Genomic DNA, 19,698 nt, shown 5'->3' on the forward strand with positions numbered 1-19,698 from the left:
AGGGTCCAGCAATTCGGAACAGCGAAATATAAAAGTTAAGATTAGCTAAACTACATACTAAAATGAATAGCTAATGTTTGATAGAAGGTGGAATCTATTAATCTAAATTAATTACTTTAAATCAACGCGTAATTGAAATTTCTGTAAATTGCAAGAATACAGCTTCACAATTCTGTAGATTGAAGTCAGACTTACTACTGCCAGTTCAACTTCTTCTATAGATACATAACGTCTACGATAAATAAAAAAATTCAATTTAGTACACAGGCGTACATTTTGTTTTTTAAAGACACCGACACGTTAATGCTTCCAGTGGACGGTTTGCCCTTTGAAGGAAGCACCACACTAGACAACGGACTAGAATGCAACACCCAGTGGCACAGTTGAAATACTTTTTTCTGACGAAAAGTTTTCCGGACTGAAGCGGGAATCGAACCCACACTCTTTGACACGATGCGGCTAAATGCTTGGTAACACTAACCGCACGGCCACGAAGCCCACATGGAAACTTATAGCTTATGGAAGTCAAGACAATTCTTTCAATTGGTCAAATTGTTCGCAACGATCCGGTTCGGTGCTCTAATATCTTTTTAATGATGCTGTATTGAAATCGATTATGCTATATGCTTTGATCTCAATCTCTACACGGTACCTCTCCAGCGAGGCCTGAAATTCACACTTTGCGACGAGTGTCCCTTAATGTTACCTTGTACTTCACATTAACTTCTTTAAATTAAAAATCATTGTCAATATTTTGCCCTTCTTCCAGTTAACATTAATTGCCTTAGAAACATATTTCGAAGACTAAAATGAACATTTTGAAATGTGAGAGTAGAATAATATTTAGTTTAAATTATGCAAAATGGCCGTTATGCCAAATGGCTATTATGCGAAATGGCCATTATGCCAAATGGCATTATGCCAAATGGCTTTATGCCAAACGGCATTATGCCAAATGGAGTAGAGTCGTTAGAATCGGTTTTTCGCCGAAGTTGGATTTTTCTCAGAATCTATGCGAGATATCTTCGGAAGTGGTGCATTCAATTTGTACCCACAGATACTTTTAGAAAGACGCTTGTCGGGTTGGATAACTAGAAGAAACCATTAATTCTCTTTTTGGTCCTTTTTTAAGCATGAGATCGCCTTATTTTTTATTATTTACGCTTAGCCGCTATCAGTCCTGGAATAGTCGTATCGGCTTTCTATACTTCATTTTTTTGGCATTTTGATTTCTAAATTAAAAAATAAAATATCTTCAGCAAAAGATGAACACAAGGCCTATTATTTTACATCCAAAATATTAATGTTGACTGCAAGCATATTATTATTTTGATAAATTGACCAGTCAATTGGCAGACATTCCTATTTTGAAGGGCCCCCCAATTTTACTCCGCACCGGACCACAAAAACCCTAGCTACGACACTGAATAGAGGACATTACGTTGAAGCGTTGTATACTAATTGAGGCAAGGCATTTGATAGAGTTGATATCACTTTATTATTATTGAAGCTAGGCACGTGATGTGTGTATCTCTTAAATTTGATAGGCTCCGCAATTTTTTTCTTTGCGAAGATTCCTTGGAGACATCTCAACCGATATGTATGATTTTTTTCAGAGAAACTATTATCTCATACATATATTGTACAGCCCATATTTTATTCTTATTATTATTATTATTATTATTATATATTGACTCAAAACAAAAAAGCTACTGAATAAATTTAGTATGGAGAAAGATGATGCCCAAGGAACATCGGAATATCTTCAGACCCAGACGATCAATCAATATCAACGCAGGTTCTATGAAAATAGTTGAGTTTTTTAAGAACTTGTGAAAAAATGGTACAAAAATATTGAGAAACAAAAAAGTTATAGCGATTTGAATATAACTTGAATATTATTTGAATTCATACTTCAATGAAAGTCTGTTGTGAACAAAAGAACCGTTTTGGAGTGATGAAGATTTTTATGCCTGATCATATGAAGATCTTGAAAACTTCAAGAAACATCTAATTTATTCGGCTATCTCAGTCTTAATGTTTTACAACGATTTTATTTAATTCTGCCCGACGTTTCGGCCACGGATTTTGGCCTTTTTCAAGGGTAAAATTGTCTATTACCCTTGAAAAAGGCCAAAATCCGTGGCCGAAACGTCGGGCAGAATTAAATAAAATCGTTGTAAAACATTAAGACTGAGATAGCCGAAAAAATTAGCAACTCAAGTACCAGTCGACCCTTCCAACTTCAAGAAACATCATTTTGTTATTTTCTGATTTCTTGAAGACAACTCAATCAATTTATATAATTTTTTTTAGAGTAGCTCCTCTTAACCTGACATTGCATAGCGCACATTTTATTATTTTGATAAATTGACTAAAAACAAAATGGCAGCCATAGGAAACATGGTGAATGTCGGTACCCCAAGGAACATCTGAATAACTTGTGAAAAAATAGTGCAAAAATATTGAGAAACAAAAAAGTTATAGCGATTTGAATATTTTTATGGTGAAAAATTGAGGCTGCTGGTAGAGGGGTTAAGAGTGATGCTAAACTTTTCGGGGTGCAGCAATATTTAACTGAGGTGCTGCAATATAAGGTGATGCGATTCCATATATGGTGGGTAGTATATGTCAATGATATTCTTAGCATATTAAAAAGCAGAATTTCTCGAAGTAACAAGCAGACTCCAAAACAGTGGTCCTCAGCGTAACCGATAGTACGGGCCATCTTAACGCTTACAAAATAAGTCGCGGGCCGCAAGATTTATAAGGATTAATTTGAACAGATTTCAATGGGATTGCAAAAAATCACTATTTCTATGTAAACCAGTGGTCCTCATCCTAACCGATTACACGGGCCATCTTAACTCTTTCAAAACCAGTCGCGGGCCGCAAGATTTATAATGATTAATTTTAACAGCTCACTTTAAATCACTATTTCTATGAGAACGGATAATACTTTTCTGTGAACTTTATGATCAAAGCAAAGGAGTTTGGAAGCAAAGATATAAGTGACAGAAAAAAATGCCATGTTTTTAATAAACTATGTTAGCTAATACAAAAGAATTCATGACGAAAAAACTCACATTGAAAAACTTTTTTAAAGCTAGAAACAAAGCTTTATTAATATACTCAACTCAAATACGATCAATATGTCTCTTACCGTATTGGACAATGCAATTGCAACTTTTTCGATTAATAATACAAAATAGTCTACTTTAGAGGTTTTAATCTATTTTTTATGGATCGACTCATATCAAATTTTAACATATCTTGAATTTTAACATATATTAGTAACTTTTATTTTCTCTTACGAATTAAAAGCAATAATAAATTTCAAAATTTACACAAACCAAAAAATTGACCAAACAGATTAATAGTATCTTCAGCAATGTTGTACATTAAGATGAGTTTAACAATTATGCTGAAGATACTTGTGTAGGTCTCTTATATTTTGAGATAAATCGTTTGAATATTTTTCGCGAAATTCACTTCAATCGATTCCATATAAATTTTAATTTTTTTGTATTCAATTTTCAAATACTTAAAAATATATGTTGACACTTAAGTAACGCCCGACATGCTGTGTGAATTTTATTCATATCGGGCTATAAATAACTGAGATTAATCCCAATAAAGTAGACCATTTTGTATGGAAGATCGAAAAAGTTGCAGATGTATTGTCCATTACGTTCGGGCTCCTCAACAATTCAGAAAGCAATCAATAGTAAAAATTTCCGAATAACATAATTTTCAGAGTTTTACAGAAAAAGGAAACATTTTTGAAGTCAAAATCTTAATAAAAAATCAGCATTCTGTGGACACCTCTGCAAGACCAAGATCCTGGTTCAATTTTGTTAACTTAAATATGTTCAGAAGAGAGATTTTTAGAGACTTAAAGACATTTTGCAGGCCCATAGCCATGCCTTCAAGGTTCTAAGTAGAAAAAAATAAGGTTTTTCAGAAACTTTGAACCTTTGAATGAGTCAAAGTCAATTTCATATTACTCTTTATGCCATGAAAATGCATGAACGCAGAAACATTTTACATGATTTCAATGACTGACTTTCCAAGAACAAAGTTGCAAGAGCAAAGGATTAAACACCAGCATGAATAAAAATTATAACATGCGGGCCGCATCACATTAACATTCAAAATCCATTCGCGGGCCGCACAAAACCTTCTCGAGGGCCGCATGCGGCCCGCGGGCCGCAGTTTGGTGACCACTGATGTAAACGGATAAAACATTTCTGGGAACTTTATGATCAAAGCAGGAGGGTTTGGAAGCAAAGATATAAGTGACAGAGAACCAATGCCAAGTTTTTAATGAATTATGTTAGCTAATATAAAAAAAAATCATGACGAAAAAACTCACCTTGAAATACTTTATATCAGCTTGGAACAGAGCTTTATTAGTACACTTTACTCAAATTCGATTGATATGTCACTTACAGTATTGGACAATGTATTTTCAACTTTATTTAACGATTAATAATACAAAACAGTCTACTTCAGAGTGTTTTATCTAATTTTTTTTAAAATCGATTTATATGACATTTTAACATAACTTGAATTTAAACACATATTTGTAACCTTTTTTTTTTCTTTTACGAGTTAAAATCAGTTAAGGTACCATGGTGCCCCGATAGACCGTTATTATGCAAAAAAGATTGTCCATCAAGTCTGAGCACAGGCTCGATTTCTGAGGTCATTCTGCACCTCTGGGCCAATTTTCAAAAAAATCCCTAGAAGGAATCTCGAGAAATCTTGATTTGAAGTTTTTTAATCCTAATTAAAATTTTGCAATAGCACTGAAAAAACCTACAAAAACGCTCAGAAAGTTGGCCAAACTGTTCTCAACTAGCATATAACTGTTACCATTGTTATAATTAGAAATATTTAAATCTGACTTAACATACCAGAGTGGCTTAAGTATGTTTTTACATGGCTTAATCCAGTTGGCTTAGTTCAATAGAATGAAATCTAAGCAATAAATTCTTATATACAATTGATATTACGTTCGATAAACGTGAAATATTCAATGCTGAATATTATTAATTTACAGCTTATTTTTCGACGTTCACATTAAGTGTCCAGCCCACCAAAGTCTGCCGTATTTATTTTGCTTAAAACAAATTGTTTCTTTGTACATCTGGTACCTACTAATATAGACGTCTAGTTTTCCGCCGAGTTTTGCCCTCACCATTTTATGTAAAAATATCCTTTTCAACACTCCAGCCACAACAGGATTATAACTACACGGGAAACATGATTGTCATATGTCACAAGTGTTCGAAAATTATCAAAGTCTTTAACAACTTCAAACAAATCCCCAATAAGTACTACTTAAGTATCAGCATCACCAGGAATTCCACTCTTTATACCTGCAACAATCTTCGTTTTATTTTTTCGGAATTCATCGTCAATCTGTATATTTATTTCTAGATCACGATCGACTCAGTAACGAAATTCTAGCTGCTGCAGGTTGTATAAAAGGCTTAAAAATAAAACTTAAAGCTGATGAGGCTGGCAAATACAATGAAGTGTAAGAATTGTAAACGAGGTGCTTATTTTTTTGTAAAATTACATGGAAGAAGATGAGTTTCAGAATTTACTGTTCAATATTGCGTTTTGTCACATAGACTCCTTGATTTTGCAGACGATGATTTTATTGAAATCGTCCGCAGTGCAGTAAAGCAGAGTTTCACTATTTTAAAGGTGGACAACTAGGATGTCATATCATGTACTCTACCCAAACGTTTATGGTTACATGTAGAGAAAGAAGGAAGCTCAGATTTGTTGGTGCTGAAGAAGTGCTTGATGGAGATGTACAGTTGTGTTCAGAATAATAGTAGTGTAAGCTGATTTTCATACAAAATGCTCAACTTTGGCATGCTGTTACTTTGTTTCCATAGGAGCAATCGGCAAAAAATTTCGGCAATAAACTACAAATATACTCAATTTCATGATCACATAATTTGTTGATTTTCACACTACCGGTTAAAACATTAAGCACCAGGCGAAATCGTTCAAAATAATAGTACATTATTTAAATATCTGCTGTATTTTGAGTTTTTGAATTTTTCTAAATTTAAAGCCGATTGCTCATAGGGAAACAAAGTAACATCAATTCAAAGTTGAGTACCGTGAAATCGGGTGTAATTGATCAGACGGGTGAAATTGATCAACGTATCACACGATTTTATTTATTCGTAATGGAGCACAAATATCAATGTAAGCTGCAGTAAATGAACGTTGTTTGTCGTAACTATTGTCGAATTATGTGTTGTGAAGTGTTTTGCGTTAGAGAATGTTTATTACTATGAAAATAATGTAAAATTTCATACTCATTCACGGTGAAGTATTGACAAACACCTATGAACATCTATTTCTAAGTAAGGATTTAAACATGGTATAAACCTGAAAGTTTATGAGGATGCTTGAGAAATATCACCAAACCAGATTTCATCACCAAAACTCGTACCAATTAGCTCATATGGATGAAATAATTTAATTTCTTTTAGATATCATTGAAATCCTTAGGAAATTGCATACATTTAGGCGTTTCCCGCGTAATTCTTGAAATTTAACTATTCGTTATTTATATAAATATTGCATTGTTAAGAATTTGACAAGCATATTCGGATTCAGGGAGCTCAAATTTATCATGTAGAGTTGTTTTGAAATCTAACAATAATGGCATTGACAAGTGATCAATTTCACCCCGAAATCAGATCCCCTGATTTTTTATTTTAGAGATATTTGTTAACACTAAAATAACATTTGTTAGAAAATTTCGGTACATAAGTCGATGAGGCTCCCCTTTGTACTTGTTTTCCTGCATTTAGTTGTTTGGCTTTGTTAACATTATAGAAAACAGACTAGAAAAAACGTGAAAAATGATCAATTTCACCCGAAATTACGGTATTCTGTATGAAAATCGGCTTTCACTACTATTATCACCTTTCGAGTGATCGGGTTACGGTATTCACCAACAAGCGCGATTTACTCTGCCTAAAAGTGACAATTTAACCGCGAAATACGGGTTTTTAATAGCCTGATCTGCGATCAAGCTATAGTTTACGTGAAGACATCAACGGACAAAGTGAAGTTTTTTGGGAATTAGTGGTGCACAACAGCGAAATTGAACGATTAAATTGTGCTCGTTGCACATGGTAGTGCTGTAATAAACAACACCACTTACACACACGTTGTGCAGATAGTGCAAACAGACGAGAGTGTCCCGAAGTGTATCTGTGACCAAAAGTAGGCACAAAATTGTTTAACCTCGTTTAAACGAACAATAAAGTGGATCCGAAAACTTGTTTTTACGACCCGGTCAAATGACCGGTAAACACCCTGCCCCACCAAAGGGGCCACCAGATAATCCACCAGGATGTAATAGCGAGTGTAGAACCCCAAACTGGATGCGGAATAGTGATGAAATGGGCCAAACGGTAGTTTTAGTGCTACGGCGCAAAACAGACGACAATGAAACCAGTGCAGGCAAAATCGAGGCTCGTCTACCGGAGCCATTCGTTATCGGGTCATCAGTGCAATTAATACTTGGCGTAAAAGAATCGAGGAAAGTAACTGCCTCTCGCGAAGGTCGTGGGACTCGTTATCTTCTCCGCACCAACCTCCGTAGTATCGTTGACAAGCTGACATCGCTGACGGAGCTTTCCGATGGCACAAAAATAGAAATATCCCTTCATCCAACACTCAACACAGTGCAGGGGACCGTATACGAACCAGATTCCATAAACACGGACGAAAAACTGATTTGCGAACATCTGAGTTCCCAAGGTGTCCAAGCAGTTCGGCGTATTAAGAAGCGAGTTAATGGTGATCTAGTAAACACACCTCTTCTGGTGCTTACCTTTCACGGCACGGTTTTACCGGATCACGTGTACTTCGGTTTGTTGCGGATTCCGGTACGGACATACTATCCATCGCCGCTGCTCTGTCACAATTGCGGTATGTATGGCCACTCAAGAAAGTTTTGCCAACAACCTGGAGTATGTATGCGATGTTCTCAACTGATCCATGTACCCGACGGTGAGCAATGCAACAACTCACCATACTGTATGCACTGCAAAAACGACCATACCGTTACATCACGAGACTGCCCCAAATACAAGGAGGAGGACAAAATTGTCCATATGAAAGTTGACCAGTGTATTTCATATTCTGAAGCAAGGCGTCGTTATATCATGGAAAACAAGCGTGAAACTATTGCACGTGTAATCCAAGACCAACTGAAGCAGGAGATTGTTGCTAAAGACCAAACGATAGCAAAACTTTTGAAGCAAGTCGCTGATCTAACAAAAGAACTCGCCTCGCTGAAATCGTCTATTGAACCTCACCCTGGAAAATCACCTTCATTCTCTCAGGATACCCAAACACAACACCCAGCCTCCATACGCTCTACGGAAGCTGGACCGTCGAAAAAAACCACACGCGAATCAAGAAAGGACACAGTCTTCATCCCACCCCCAACTAGAAAAGACAATCGTGACAACGATCCTGATAATATCATTCGTACTCGGAGTCGAAGCGGAAAACGACAATTCGAAATATCACCAACCGACACCAACAACAGTCGGGGAAAGCGGCTATCAACAAACATCGAAACATACCATGTCCGATCAGCATCGAAAAACGATGGCTGAAACCACCCCCGAAGAACTTTCTCTAGACCTGGCTACTGACCCTGCAACACACCTTGACACGGCACTGGAAGAACAATCCCTATCAACTAATGACATACACGACCCCAGCTACACTCACAAGGACATCGAATTTGGATTTCGATTTGACAACATGCCTGAGAACATCAACGTCATAAGTATGCGGTTTGAAGGCGGGGAATGTGTAGTACCCCCTTCACTTCCAGAAGAGGAAGCGAGCTCAGCGAGTAAGGGAATCCGGGACGCCTTCCTCCAACCTGTTGACCACCAAACTCCTAGTTCGGCCGCCCTACCTTTATCAGCACTATTCAACTCTGAAGCATACGACAACTACAGGAAAATGACATGTGTACCATCGACCAGCGAAACAGCATACGAATCGCCAAGCGCGAGGCCTCACACGTCGACCCTGACCAGAGATGTCCCGGATTTATTCGAAGAGCCTCTGGCGGCAGTCGGCGTGTGCACCACCTTACCATCGGCAAGTATCCCATTATTATCCACAACCAAATACCAGTCAAACTCTCCCAGCACCTCTACCATAACAGATTGTCGCCCAAATACCCGAACAACACCACGTCCCTCAGGCGGACGCCCTCGACGATCGACTGCATCATCTGGCAGCTCAACATGCTCATCCGTGAATTCACCAACTCGCTCACAGACACTCGCAATTCAGTGGAATATATGTGGACTCCGATCGCACTACAATGAACTCCAGATGCTGATCACGAAATATCAACCGGTAGTAGTTTGCCTCCAAGAGACCAACTTAGACTACCGCAAGTCGTGCGATGGACTCCTCGGGACAAACTATCATCTGCTTCTCAGCCAATGCTCAACCCACGGCCGACAAGGTGCTGGACTAGCTATCAAAAGTGGGATGCCTTTTAAACAAATTCCGTTGAAAACTAAAATTCAAGCAATCGCAGTTCAACTATTCGTCCCAGTTAATACCACAGTCGTTTCAGTCTATCTGCCACATAGAGATAAGGAAGCTTCAAAACTCTTCAGTGAACTTTTGCAAGAAATCCCGAAGCCTGCACTTATACTGGGAGACCTTAACGGTCACCATGCAGCTTGGGGCAGTAAAATAACTGCACCTGCATCCGAAGCGAAAAAAAGGGGTGAACAGATATTGGAACTGGCTGTTGAACACAATATGCTCGTACTGAACGACGGCTCTCACACTCGAATTGACCCATCTACTGGAAATTCTCAGGCCCTCGACGTATCGCTTTGCTCAACATCAATTGCTCCTAAGTTCACATGGACCTCTCTACCAGATAGTTCTGACAGCGACCACCTCCCTATACTTATTAACATTCCAAACACATCAGATGAACAGCGAAATCGAATCAAGTGGAAATACGAAGCAGCCAACTGGGCACTCTACGAAGAACTTACGAGCAGAAATTTGCGCCCGGGCCTACCACTAACGGTAGAAGAATTTTCGGACAAAATTATTTCAGCAGCGGAAGCATGCATCCCAAGAACATCAGGTAAAAATGGGCCAAAATCGGTTATATGGTGGAACGAAGATGTAAAAGCGGCTGTAAAACTTAGACGAAAACGATTACGTGCTCTCCGACGTTTAGATACTGACGACCCTCGGAAAGCAGAAGCTTTGAAACAGTTCCAAGAAGCGCGCTTAGCGTGTCGGAAACAAATACACGAAGCGAAACAGAAATCCTGGGAAGAGTTCGTTGAAAGCATCAACCCAAGCTGCCCATCCAGTCAAGTATGGGACAAAATAAACAGACTGCAAGGGAAAAGGAGAAGCAGCACTGTAACGCTGAATCTCACGACCGGTATTACTAACAACGGACAACTGGTAGCAGAAGCACTGGCAGATGAATACGAAAAAAGATCCTCCGATACGAACTACCCTGAAAAATTCCGGAAACAGCATAAGAAAGGCATCCACATCTCAGGAAAAACTCAACGCCCAAATCTGTACAAACGGTACAATGTGGATTTCTCCCTGGAAGAACTCACATGGGCCCTCCAACGCAAAGGAGGCTCTTCAACAGGACCCGACAATATAAGCTACATTATGTTGCAACGACTTCCAATCAGCGTTAAAATTGCCCTACTGGAACTTCTTAACCGAATCTGGAATGACGGAAATTTCCCACAGCAATGGAAGCTTGGCACAGTGATACCAATACCGAAACCCGAAGCCGACCGAAGTAAGGCAGACGGCTATAGACCAATTACACTCCTGAGTTGTCTAGGCAAACTGTTTGAAAGAATGGTGAACCGCCGTCTAATTACGGAGTTGGAGAGCACAGGAAAATTAGATGCACGCCAGCACGCGTTCAGACCGGGTAAAGGTGTCGACACACACCTAGCCAACCTGGAATCCTTCCTACAACTGGACGATGATGATCATGTGGAAATAGTATCCCTGGACATCGCAAAAGCATACGATACAACTTGGAGACCCGCCATTCTTCGGACCATAGCGAAGTGAAAAGAAATTGTGCGAATAGGATCCGAATTCTAAGGATTTTAGGTCGCAGACTGAATAGAAGCAGCCGAGAAACCCTTCTTAAAGCAGGATCAGCCTTAGTCATCTCAAAACTATTCTTCGGGGTAGGTCTAACAAGTACCAGCCTCGAGAACATGGAACGAATACTAGGTCCAACCTACAACGAGGTTGTTCGTCAAGCCTCCGGAGCATTTGTTACGAGCCCAACGCTATCGATATTAGCCGAGGCGGGGTGTCTTCCTTTCCGTTTAGCTCTAATCTTGCGCCTATCCCAATTAGCGCTACGATTAATTGAAAAGAACCCTAAATCAGTAGATTTTCCGACGGCTAACCGAGTAAAACAACTCCTTCAGGAAACAACAGGACTGTCGCTCCCAAAAATCAACAGCATCGTAAGAACCACTGAACGGGAGTGGTACGTAGCACCACCGCATGTCGACAACCAACTCAGGAACACACTCAAAGCAGGCGCTAACAAGAACATCGTTATTCCGACCTTCAAACAACTCATCAGTGAGAAATATCAATCCTACGAACATTTTTTTACCGATGGCTCAAAGGAAACCGACTTCTCTGGCGCTGGGGTGGTTACGCCTGCCATCAACTACAGCTTTCGGCTGCCAAACATCTGCAGTGTATTCTCCGCAGAAGCGTTTGCCCTAAAAAAAGCTGTTTTGGAAGTAGGCGATCAACAAAAGGTCATCGTATTTACTGACTCTGCAAGCTGTCTCGATGCTTTAACTGGCGGTCGATGCAGACATCCATGGATCCAAACTGTCGAACAAACTGCCCGAGAACGGAACATAGTCTTCAGTTGGGTACCAGGTCACGCCGGTATCGCCGGCAACGAACAAGCTGACAAGCTTGCTAAAGACGGCAGACATCAAACTCAACTCGATATCCCTATACCAGCGCAAGATGTTGCGCGTTCTATTAAAAAGGAGATATGGTCAACTTGGGAAACAGAATGGTTCCGAAGCCAAGGACATCTGAGGCAAATCAAGCAACTCCCCAGGAAATGCTCAGACAGGTCGAATGCCGCGGACCAGCGGATACTAACAAGGTTGAGGATAGGACACACCAAGCTAACACACTCGCATATACTCAACCGCAGTTCTCCTCCATTGTGCACCTGGTGTGGTGTACAAATAACAGTGCATCATATACTAGTCGAGTGCAGAGGGTACCACCAAAGACGAATGACTTGCGGTATCAGCGGATCAGTTGCAGAAACCAAAATCCTGAAATTCATTAGGGAAATCGAAATACACAGTGAAATCTAGGTATTGTAAAGTAACGACTAGCCCGACACGAATGCCCTGACGAAGGTAAAGTGTCGTTAATAAATAATAATAATAAAACTACTATTATGCTGAACACAACTGTAGATGATTTTGTCGAAGAGCCATATAACACTTATGACGTATGATAATAATAACACACGTGTACTACCTGTGAATTTCTCCTTTTACGGATTATGTAACCAGCTTAGGGACCAACTTGCAAGGGGAAATAACATTTCTACACAGTTGCTTGATAAAGCCTTATCTGATTTCACAGATCCATTATTTTGTTAACAACTTCGGAAAAATACCTCGCGACCCTTTATCGCAGAACACTGAAAAGTGTTTCGAAAACCAAATCAGTTTTCAATAAAAATGCAAACAAAACAACGATGAATGCAAGCATGCCTAAATGAAACATCATTGTCAATTTGCTCTGTATAAAACCCTTATTATTGGCTCTATAAGCAAAAACAAATTAAAGACCTTCATGTCCCTTGCAGTTGCCCAAAATTTTATGGCTCATAAGATAATCTAGAATGCCGTTAAAAGTGTACTGCGATCCGTCAAACTTGGGCACCTTTTGCACTACCGAGGGACCACATGCAGTACCAGAAGTGGTATCTAATCTGAGCTCGAGTGGGATGGATCTGCTATAAGTACATTTATTCGAGAACAGGAGCGAAAACTATTGTGCGAATAAAATAGGCAAACTTCAGTGAGCTGTGTGTGAGTTGCATCATTCAGGTGGAGGTCAGCGGCCCCGTGGAAAACATTCGTGTATGTTCATTCTGATATTGACGTGAGCGTACCAGAGCTACCAAATCATTCCAGATTTGAAACAAATGGTTGATACTAGCTCTAATCGACTATAAAAGTATAAAAACTATAGAAAACTATGAAAAAAAAAATCTTAAGCCACTCTGGTAAGTTTAGTTAATTGTTTATGTCTATAACGTCTATAACAGTAACAATTTTATACTAGCTGAGAACAGTTTGGCCAACTTTTTGAGCGTTTTTGTAGGTTTTTTCAGTGCTATTGCAATATTTTAGTAAGGATTATATTGAATTTTTTAGTTTAAAACTTCAAATCAAGATTTCTCGAGATTCCTCCTAGAGATTTTTTTAAAAATTGGTCCAGAGGTGCAGAATGATCTCAGAAATCGAGCCCTGTGCTCAGATTTGATGAACTTTTTTTTTGCATAATTACGGTCTGTCGGGGCACCGTGACATTTATCGACAAATTTCAAAACTTACACAAACCAAAAAATTGACGTAATAGATTGATAGTATCTTCAGCAAACATTTATATGAGATTGGCAATTATGCAGAAGATACTTGTGTAGGTCTCTTATATTTTGAGATAAATCGTTAAATTTTTTTTGCGAAATTTACTTCAACCGGATTGATATTATTTGATTTTGATTTTTGATGTTTTGAAAATGTTGACACTTAAGTAATGTCCGAAATGCTGTGTAATTTTTATTCATTTCGGACTATAAATAACTGAGATTTATCCCACAAAAGTTGACCATTCTGTATGTAAGGTCGAAAAAGTTGCAGTTGAATTGTCCAATATTGTACATCTCTTTGCGTTTGGGCTCCTCAACCATTCAAAAAGCAATCCGTATTAAAATATTTCAAATAACACAATTTTCAAAGATTTACATAGGAGACATTTTGAAAGTCAAAATAAAAAAATCTTTGTAATAATATCAGCGTTCTGCGGACACCAATATCCTGGTTCAATTTTTTAAACTGAAATATATTCAGCAGAGAGATTTCTAGAGATTTAAAGACTTTTTGCTGGCCCTTAGCCTTCCTTGAACCCCCAATCTAGTTCAATAATTAAGGTTACAGTGTATATCCAATCATTTAACTTCTACACAGTCAACATTGTTGCACGGCATAAAAATTAACAAGGCAGGCTCTTTACTGATGTAAATATCAAGTTTGATTGTAAACATGTGACGTCACTCCTATCGTACCATATACCTTCCAGACCACTAGAGCTTGAGCTTGAGCTTGAGCTTGATTGGCCGCCCGTGGATGCACTCCAGTATCGCCAGATCAGCTGCACTTACACAAGGAACCAACCGAATGACTGCTTGGGACTAACAGGCATCCTCAGTGTATAAGTGTTGATGATCTTCTATTTTTAGGCAACAATGGCACCTGCCACGTCAGAATGCAGACCAATGAGGGGAAGTGGGAGGAATTGATGATGCATTGAACTGACTCCCACGTAGACCGTATATTCCACTGCATCCACGTCAGTTCATGCGGGAGTGTATGGATTGGGGGAAAGGCATGGCAGAGAGGTTTGCTTCTGTGGTTAGCAGACTGCCTATGTATCAGGCGTAAGAAAGGCGTGCGCGTGGAAGTAGGAAGCGTTAGGGAAACGGTTTCTTGTCCGTCTCTGGTTCTAGCGTTTGCTATGAACGAATAGTTTGAGTGGGATATATTTAGAATGGAAGATAGAAGCAAGTGAGAGATATACAACTACAAAGTACGAGGAAAGGGACGGGCCTGGGATTGAACCCATGACCTTCTGCATATGAAGCAGAAGCGGTAGCCATCAGACCACCAACCCCGTCATATACCTTCCAGACCACTAGATCAGATTTTTTCGCATATTTGTTCGAAGTGGATAGGAATGACTTCGTCAAGTGGCTGTCAGTTTTCTGAATATATCACCTTCTAAATATAGTACACCGTGCATTGTTGCATCTGGTACGAAAGATAGCACATACAAATCATGGCTACTATGTTTTTCTGCATATATCCAAAGATACCACAGTAACCAAACAATAGAAATATTAGTAGTGTAACGATTGTCTTCGTTACATGAGTTGAATTTGTGTAATAAATGTAAACACAGTTTATATGTTAAAAACAAAAATATATGTGTTTTATATTTGTCCGTTATATCGGACAAGACGATGCATACCGTCCTTAATTATGTGGCTCATATGTTGAACTTGCCGTTCAATGTGAATAGGTTCCCTACTGGTGAGTTTGAGAACTATCACTCAAACGATTGCAGATTGCATACCTAAAGGCGCACTCCACTCAGCTCGACTCGAGTTCAGCTCGACAATTTGAGAAATTTGAAATCCTTAAACAGGAAACCCTTTTCCACCAATGAAAATTCAACACCAATCTGAATAGAAAACCGGAAACCAAAATCGAACCAATCAAAATTAAGATAATTAAAACAATAGGCATTGGCTCCACCAAAAGGGGGTTGGATTGACTTGTCGATGAAATTTGAGTTTATTCTGGTGGAAACCGTTGTTGAGTAAAGGTGGTTCTAAGTGTCGACAGCAAAGTACACGCGTGTGACATCTTAAATACGGTGCAGTGAGTCGAATATAATTAAAGTAAAGTAAACCTAGTTCTAATTAGTTTCCAATTTAGATCTATTTGGCTAGTTTTTCGGTTTGTGGTTCATTCACGTCAAAATAAGAGTGTCAGGCAAAATCGGTTGGACTATAAGGTAAGAACTTTATTGAAAAAGTGATGAGAGTGCTCGGACATTACAAGTTTACGTTGAACAGGTGACAACCCCATTCAACGTGGGTGTTTGGACTGGATTGCCAAGATCCATACCGTCGGGACACTCGGTCGCCGCTAGGTGACAAGCAGCTACTCCACCGCATGATAATTCCGGGACGCCAAACAACCCGTGAATACGCTGTGCGGCCATCCTAGACTACGGCGATAGGAACCAAGACCGTATTTCAAGCCCTCACCGTCGCTGAAGCGCTTCCTACGTTGGACATCTAAGCCATACGCCCTCTGGCGACCAAGTAAGCTTGTCCTAAGTGGACTCCATGATTCGAGCTCAAAAGGCCTGTAAATATTGTAAAAGATAATTGTTAGGTACCAATAGTTCATAGGTTTTGTTTCACACTCTTTCGGAAATTAAATCATTAGAACATGAATTAGTTAGAACTATTTGATTTATTTTGGATATTTTTTTAGAATTAGGTTTGATAAAAGTAAGTATTTTGAATTGAATTACATCTACTTAGCAGTCTACTTTCGAACAACCGTGAAAGACCAGGCGTCTCCACCATTAACGCGAATTTCATCATCTAGCAGTTTCGAGTAGTCGTTTATAGTTGCTAATTATTCTGGTTCGATTAGGTTTCGATGAGTATAATTGATTGGTTGACTTGAATTCGATTGGTCGAGGTTTACTACGTATTTGGAAAAACCTACCCGCCCTGTTTAAAAAGTCTCTAGCCGGATTTCAACGGTGACAGTGACCCTTCTTCCGAAGGTGGCGCTTAAGTCACTGTCTACGAGTAACGCTAGTAGCGCTGTTGTTACAAAACTGATTTTAATTATTATTATATTAAATTAATGTTTTTCATTGTTTGCACAATACCATGCCGTTGTTTTGGTTTTTATAATTAATTTAACACTTTGATGCCCGGTACTCACGCTATCAGTTTGTGGCAAACTAGATGTTGGTAACACGAACAGCAGCGACATTAGCATTCTTAGGTTAATGCTACTACTGACCAAACACACTGAACTTCTGAAACTAAACATGGGTGCCTTTCATTCAAGCCAAACATAACTAAAATCGGTAAACACACTGGTTTTTGCGAGCCTGTTGAATTTTCGGGTCGAAAAAGAACCTAACTCTTAATTTGTAATTTTTGGTAAGAATAAGGGAGGATAAAGAATTGCCATCTTCTTAAACTTCTTACCGGGAGTGTATGTTTCTGTGCTGTGTCAGCTGATAAACTCAGCAGACCCCAAGCTATCAAAAACTTCACAATCAAGAACATAAACTTTGGCCTTCTACCTTTTGAACTGATGCGACACTAATAAGTCATGCTGAGGTGTGCTGCACTCCTGCTGTTTCTTCTTCTCAAACTGCAAAAAGAAGTAAAAATACCGAAGCACCAGAAGGTGATCGAAAACTAGTACAAAAGACTGATCCCAGGAAGCTTAACGTCGAAAACCAATAAAGCAAAGTTTAAACTCCCTGCTGGTACGATTCGATAGGGGCAAATTTAAATATAAATTGATTTTGTCACTCAACTACATTGCACTGGACTTGTTCCGCAACTGGTGAAGAGTAAAACTTTCCGACGCCTAACCACTGCAATGGGGTTTCGAAGCTCGGTATGAACGTTTATCTCGAATTGTTCCCAGTTTAGTTTTTGATTAACTCTGGCTCCAACCTGCCGACGACGAAAGCACCATCGACAAGTCATGTTAGTTTACTCGAAACAATTTAAGTTGTCAAGATGATATGATAAACTTTTCGGTACCTCTCGAGATTAAACTTTGTCCTCTTTGCTTGCAGATTGATGAAATAACGGAGCTGGAACCGACCTCGATGGTTTTGCGGTACTGCAAAGGGAAGGTGAGTCGTTCGATTAGTAGGTATTGGAATTATCTGAAATAGATGCATTAGGGGTGTTTTTACTACAGTTAGGTGCTTTGTCTTAAATGTTTACCATAGATTAGTTTATATGATAGATATTTTGAAAAAAAATGCACAAAATTAGTCAAGCATACCTTGAATTTTGTTTAGTTACTAACACTATAATAAAAGAAAGACATATATAAAGTACAAAAAGAAATGTTAACTCAATATTGCTATCGATGTATCGATCTGAATTAAAGTTAGCGTTAGTAATCAGTTGGTTACAATGCTGACCAGTGTAGTATGCTTACAGTTAAGAAAAGTTGAAGTTTTCAGTAATAGAAACGCAACCCATCCCATCATTCATACGTTTACCACTCCGCATACTTGCGGAAATATATCCATCAAAACTTTTGAATCATGTAACCAATCCAATAACCTACCAAGGCTGTGTCTGTTGCAAAGCTGTTTACCTTCCACTTCAAGTGGTTGGTAATTGTTCCCATTTCTGCCTCAAATGATTCAGGCATCATCAAACTCATATAACGCCGAGTGTGGCTCTGTTCACGCCAAAGTTTACTCCTCTTTACTTTTTGATCTCATACAACAAGCGCTACCCTACCCAGTCAGCCAGAAAAAAATAGTTTGCAGTATTATGTACGTACTGAAATTTTTATCTAAATATGAAACGCTAAAAGTTGGCTGGAAAACGGTTAAGCATGCCTCGGCTGTTTGGACTTTTTTCACATACTCAAGCCAAAAGCCCAACTAGAGTTGACGTATGCATCTCGAGTTGCATGCAGAAGATAGATATAAATTTGAATCATAACCCTGTCATGGAGCACACTTCTCGACAACAGCCAGCGACGATGTCGACGAGTCAAACGATTTTTTTTTCTCGCGTAAGCCATGTTTACTGACAGCCAGTCTGCATCAGTAGTACTGTGTGAACTTTCTGAAGGAGCATTCTACCGTACTATTATTATATGGGGTGCAAAGGGATGAAAAAGTTCATTTGCAGCTCATGAAGCGTTTTATGCTTTGCACGATGCTGTGCAAAGCGGTTCACATTGAAACATTCTGCAACAAAGTGGAGTTCTAGTCAGTGAAGTTCCCAATATTTTTTTTTCCTCACTGCATTCTACTTGAAAAGAAGCATTATGTAGAATCTATAAAAGCTGTCGTAAAACTTTCAGTTTGTCGAGCTTAGGGAGAGGAAAAATTGCACGAAGTAAGCTCGACTTAGTCGTAAGGCTAAGAAGCTTTGATGAATGTCTGGCCATGGACGAGGGATTTTTGATTTTATGCTATCTCTGAGTACTAACATTCTCAACCGAGGCTCTGTACGTTCCTTACTGGGAATTTATTTATCTAGCTTTTTTTTTTCATTCAATATTCTAGCTTTTCCTGAAAGCTTCTTTTGCTTCATTATGGCGCTTCATTCGTAATAACACAGAGCAAGTATTATATTCTACAAGTTTTGTCCACTGATCTTCTCAGGTTTACGCACTTGATGGACATTGCACTTCTTTTCCGGTGGAAATATTACACCTAGCTTTCGTCATAAAATACTCACTTGATTCAATTTTTGAAAAAGAACACTTCGGATTCAAACATGTACATTTGACCACTCATCAACTTTTACGTGTAATAAATTTGATTCGTTCCAACAAATCTGAAGGCTATTTTACTGATCTTCCTCTTCTAGACATAGAAAAAGCATTCCACAGTGTTTGGCATGAAGGCTTGACCGTAAAATTAAAAAACTTTAATTTTCAACATACATTGTTAGAATAATCCAAAGTTATCTGTCAAATCGTACACTTCAGGTTAATGATC

At 38.9% G+C, this 19,698-nt stretch overlaps 1 protein-coding gene across 2 annotated transcripts in view; it reads left to right on the top strand.

Moving 5' to 3' along the window:
• Nucleotides 1-19,698, top strand: part of LOC5565490 — a 254,527-nt gene that overhangs the window by 67,785 nt on the left and 167,044 nt on the right. For both annotated transcript variants that reach the window (XM_021850276.1, XM_021850277.1), the window contains exon 3: nt 17,797-17,856. In XM_021850276.1, coding sequence (XP_021705968.1) covers nt 17,797-17,856 — 60 coding nt within the window. The remainder of the gene's footprint in view (nt 1-17,796; nt 17,857-19,698) is intronic.

The sequence above is a fragment of the Aedes aegypti genome, chromosome 3, assembly GCF_002204515.2.
Source record: "Aedes aegypti strain LVP_AGWG chromosome 3, AaegL5.0 Primary Assembly, whole genome shotgun sequence".
Lineage (NCBI taxonomy): Eukaryota > Metazoa > Arthropoda > Insecta > Diptera > Culicidae > Aedes > Aedes aegypti.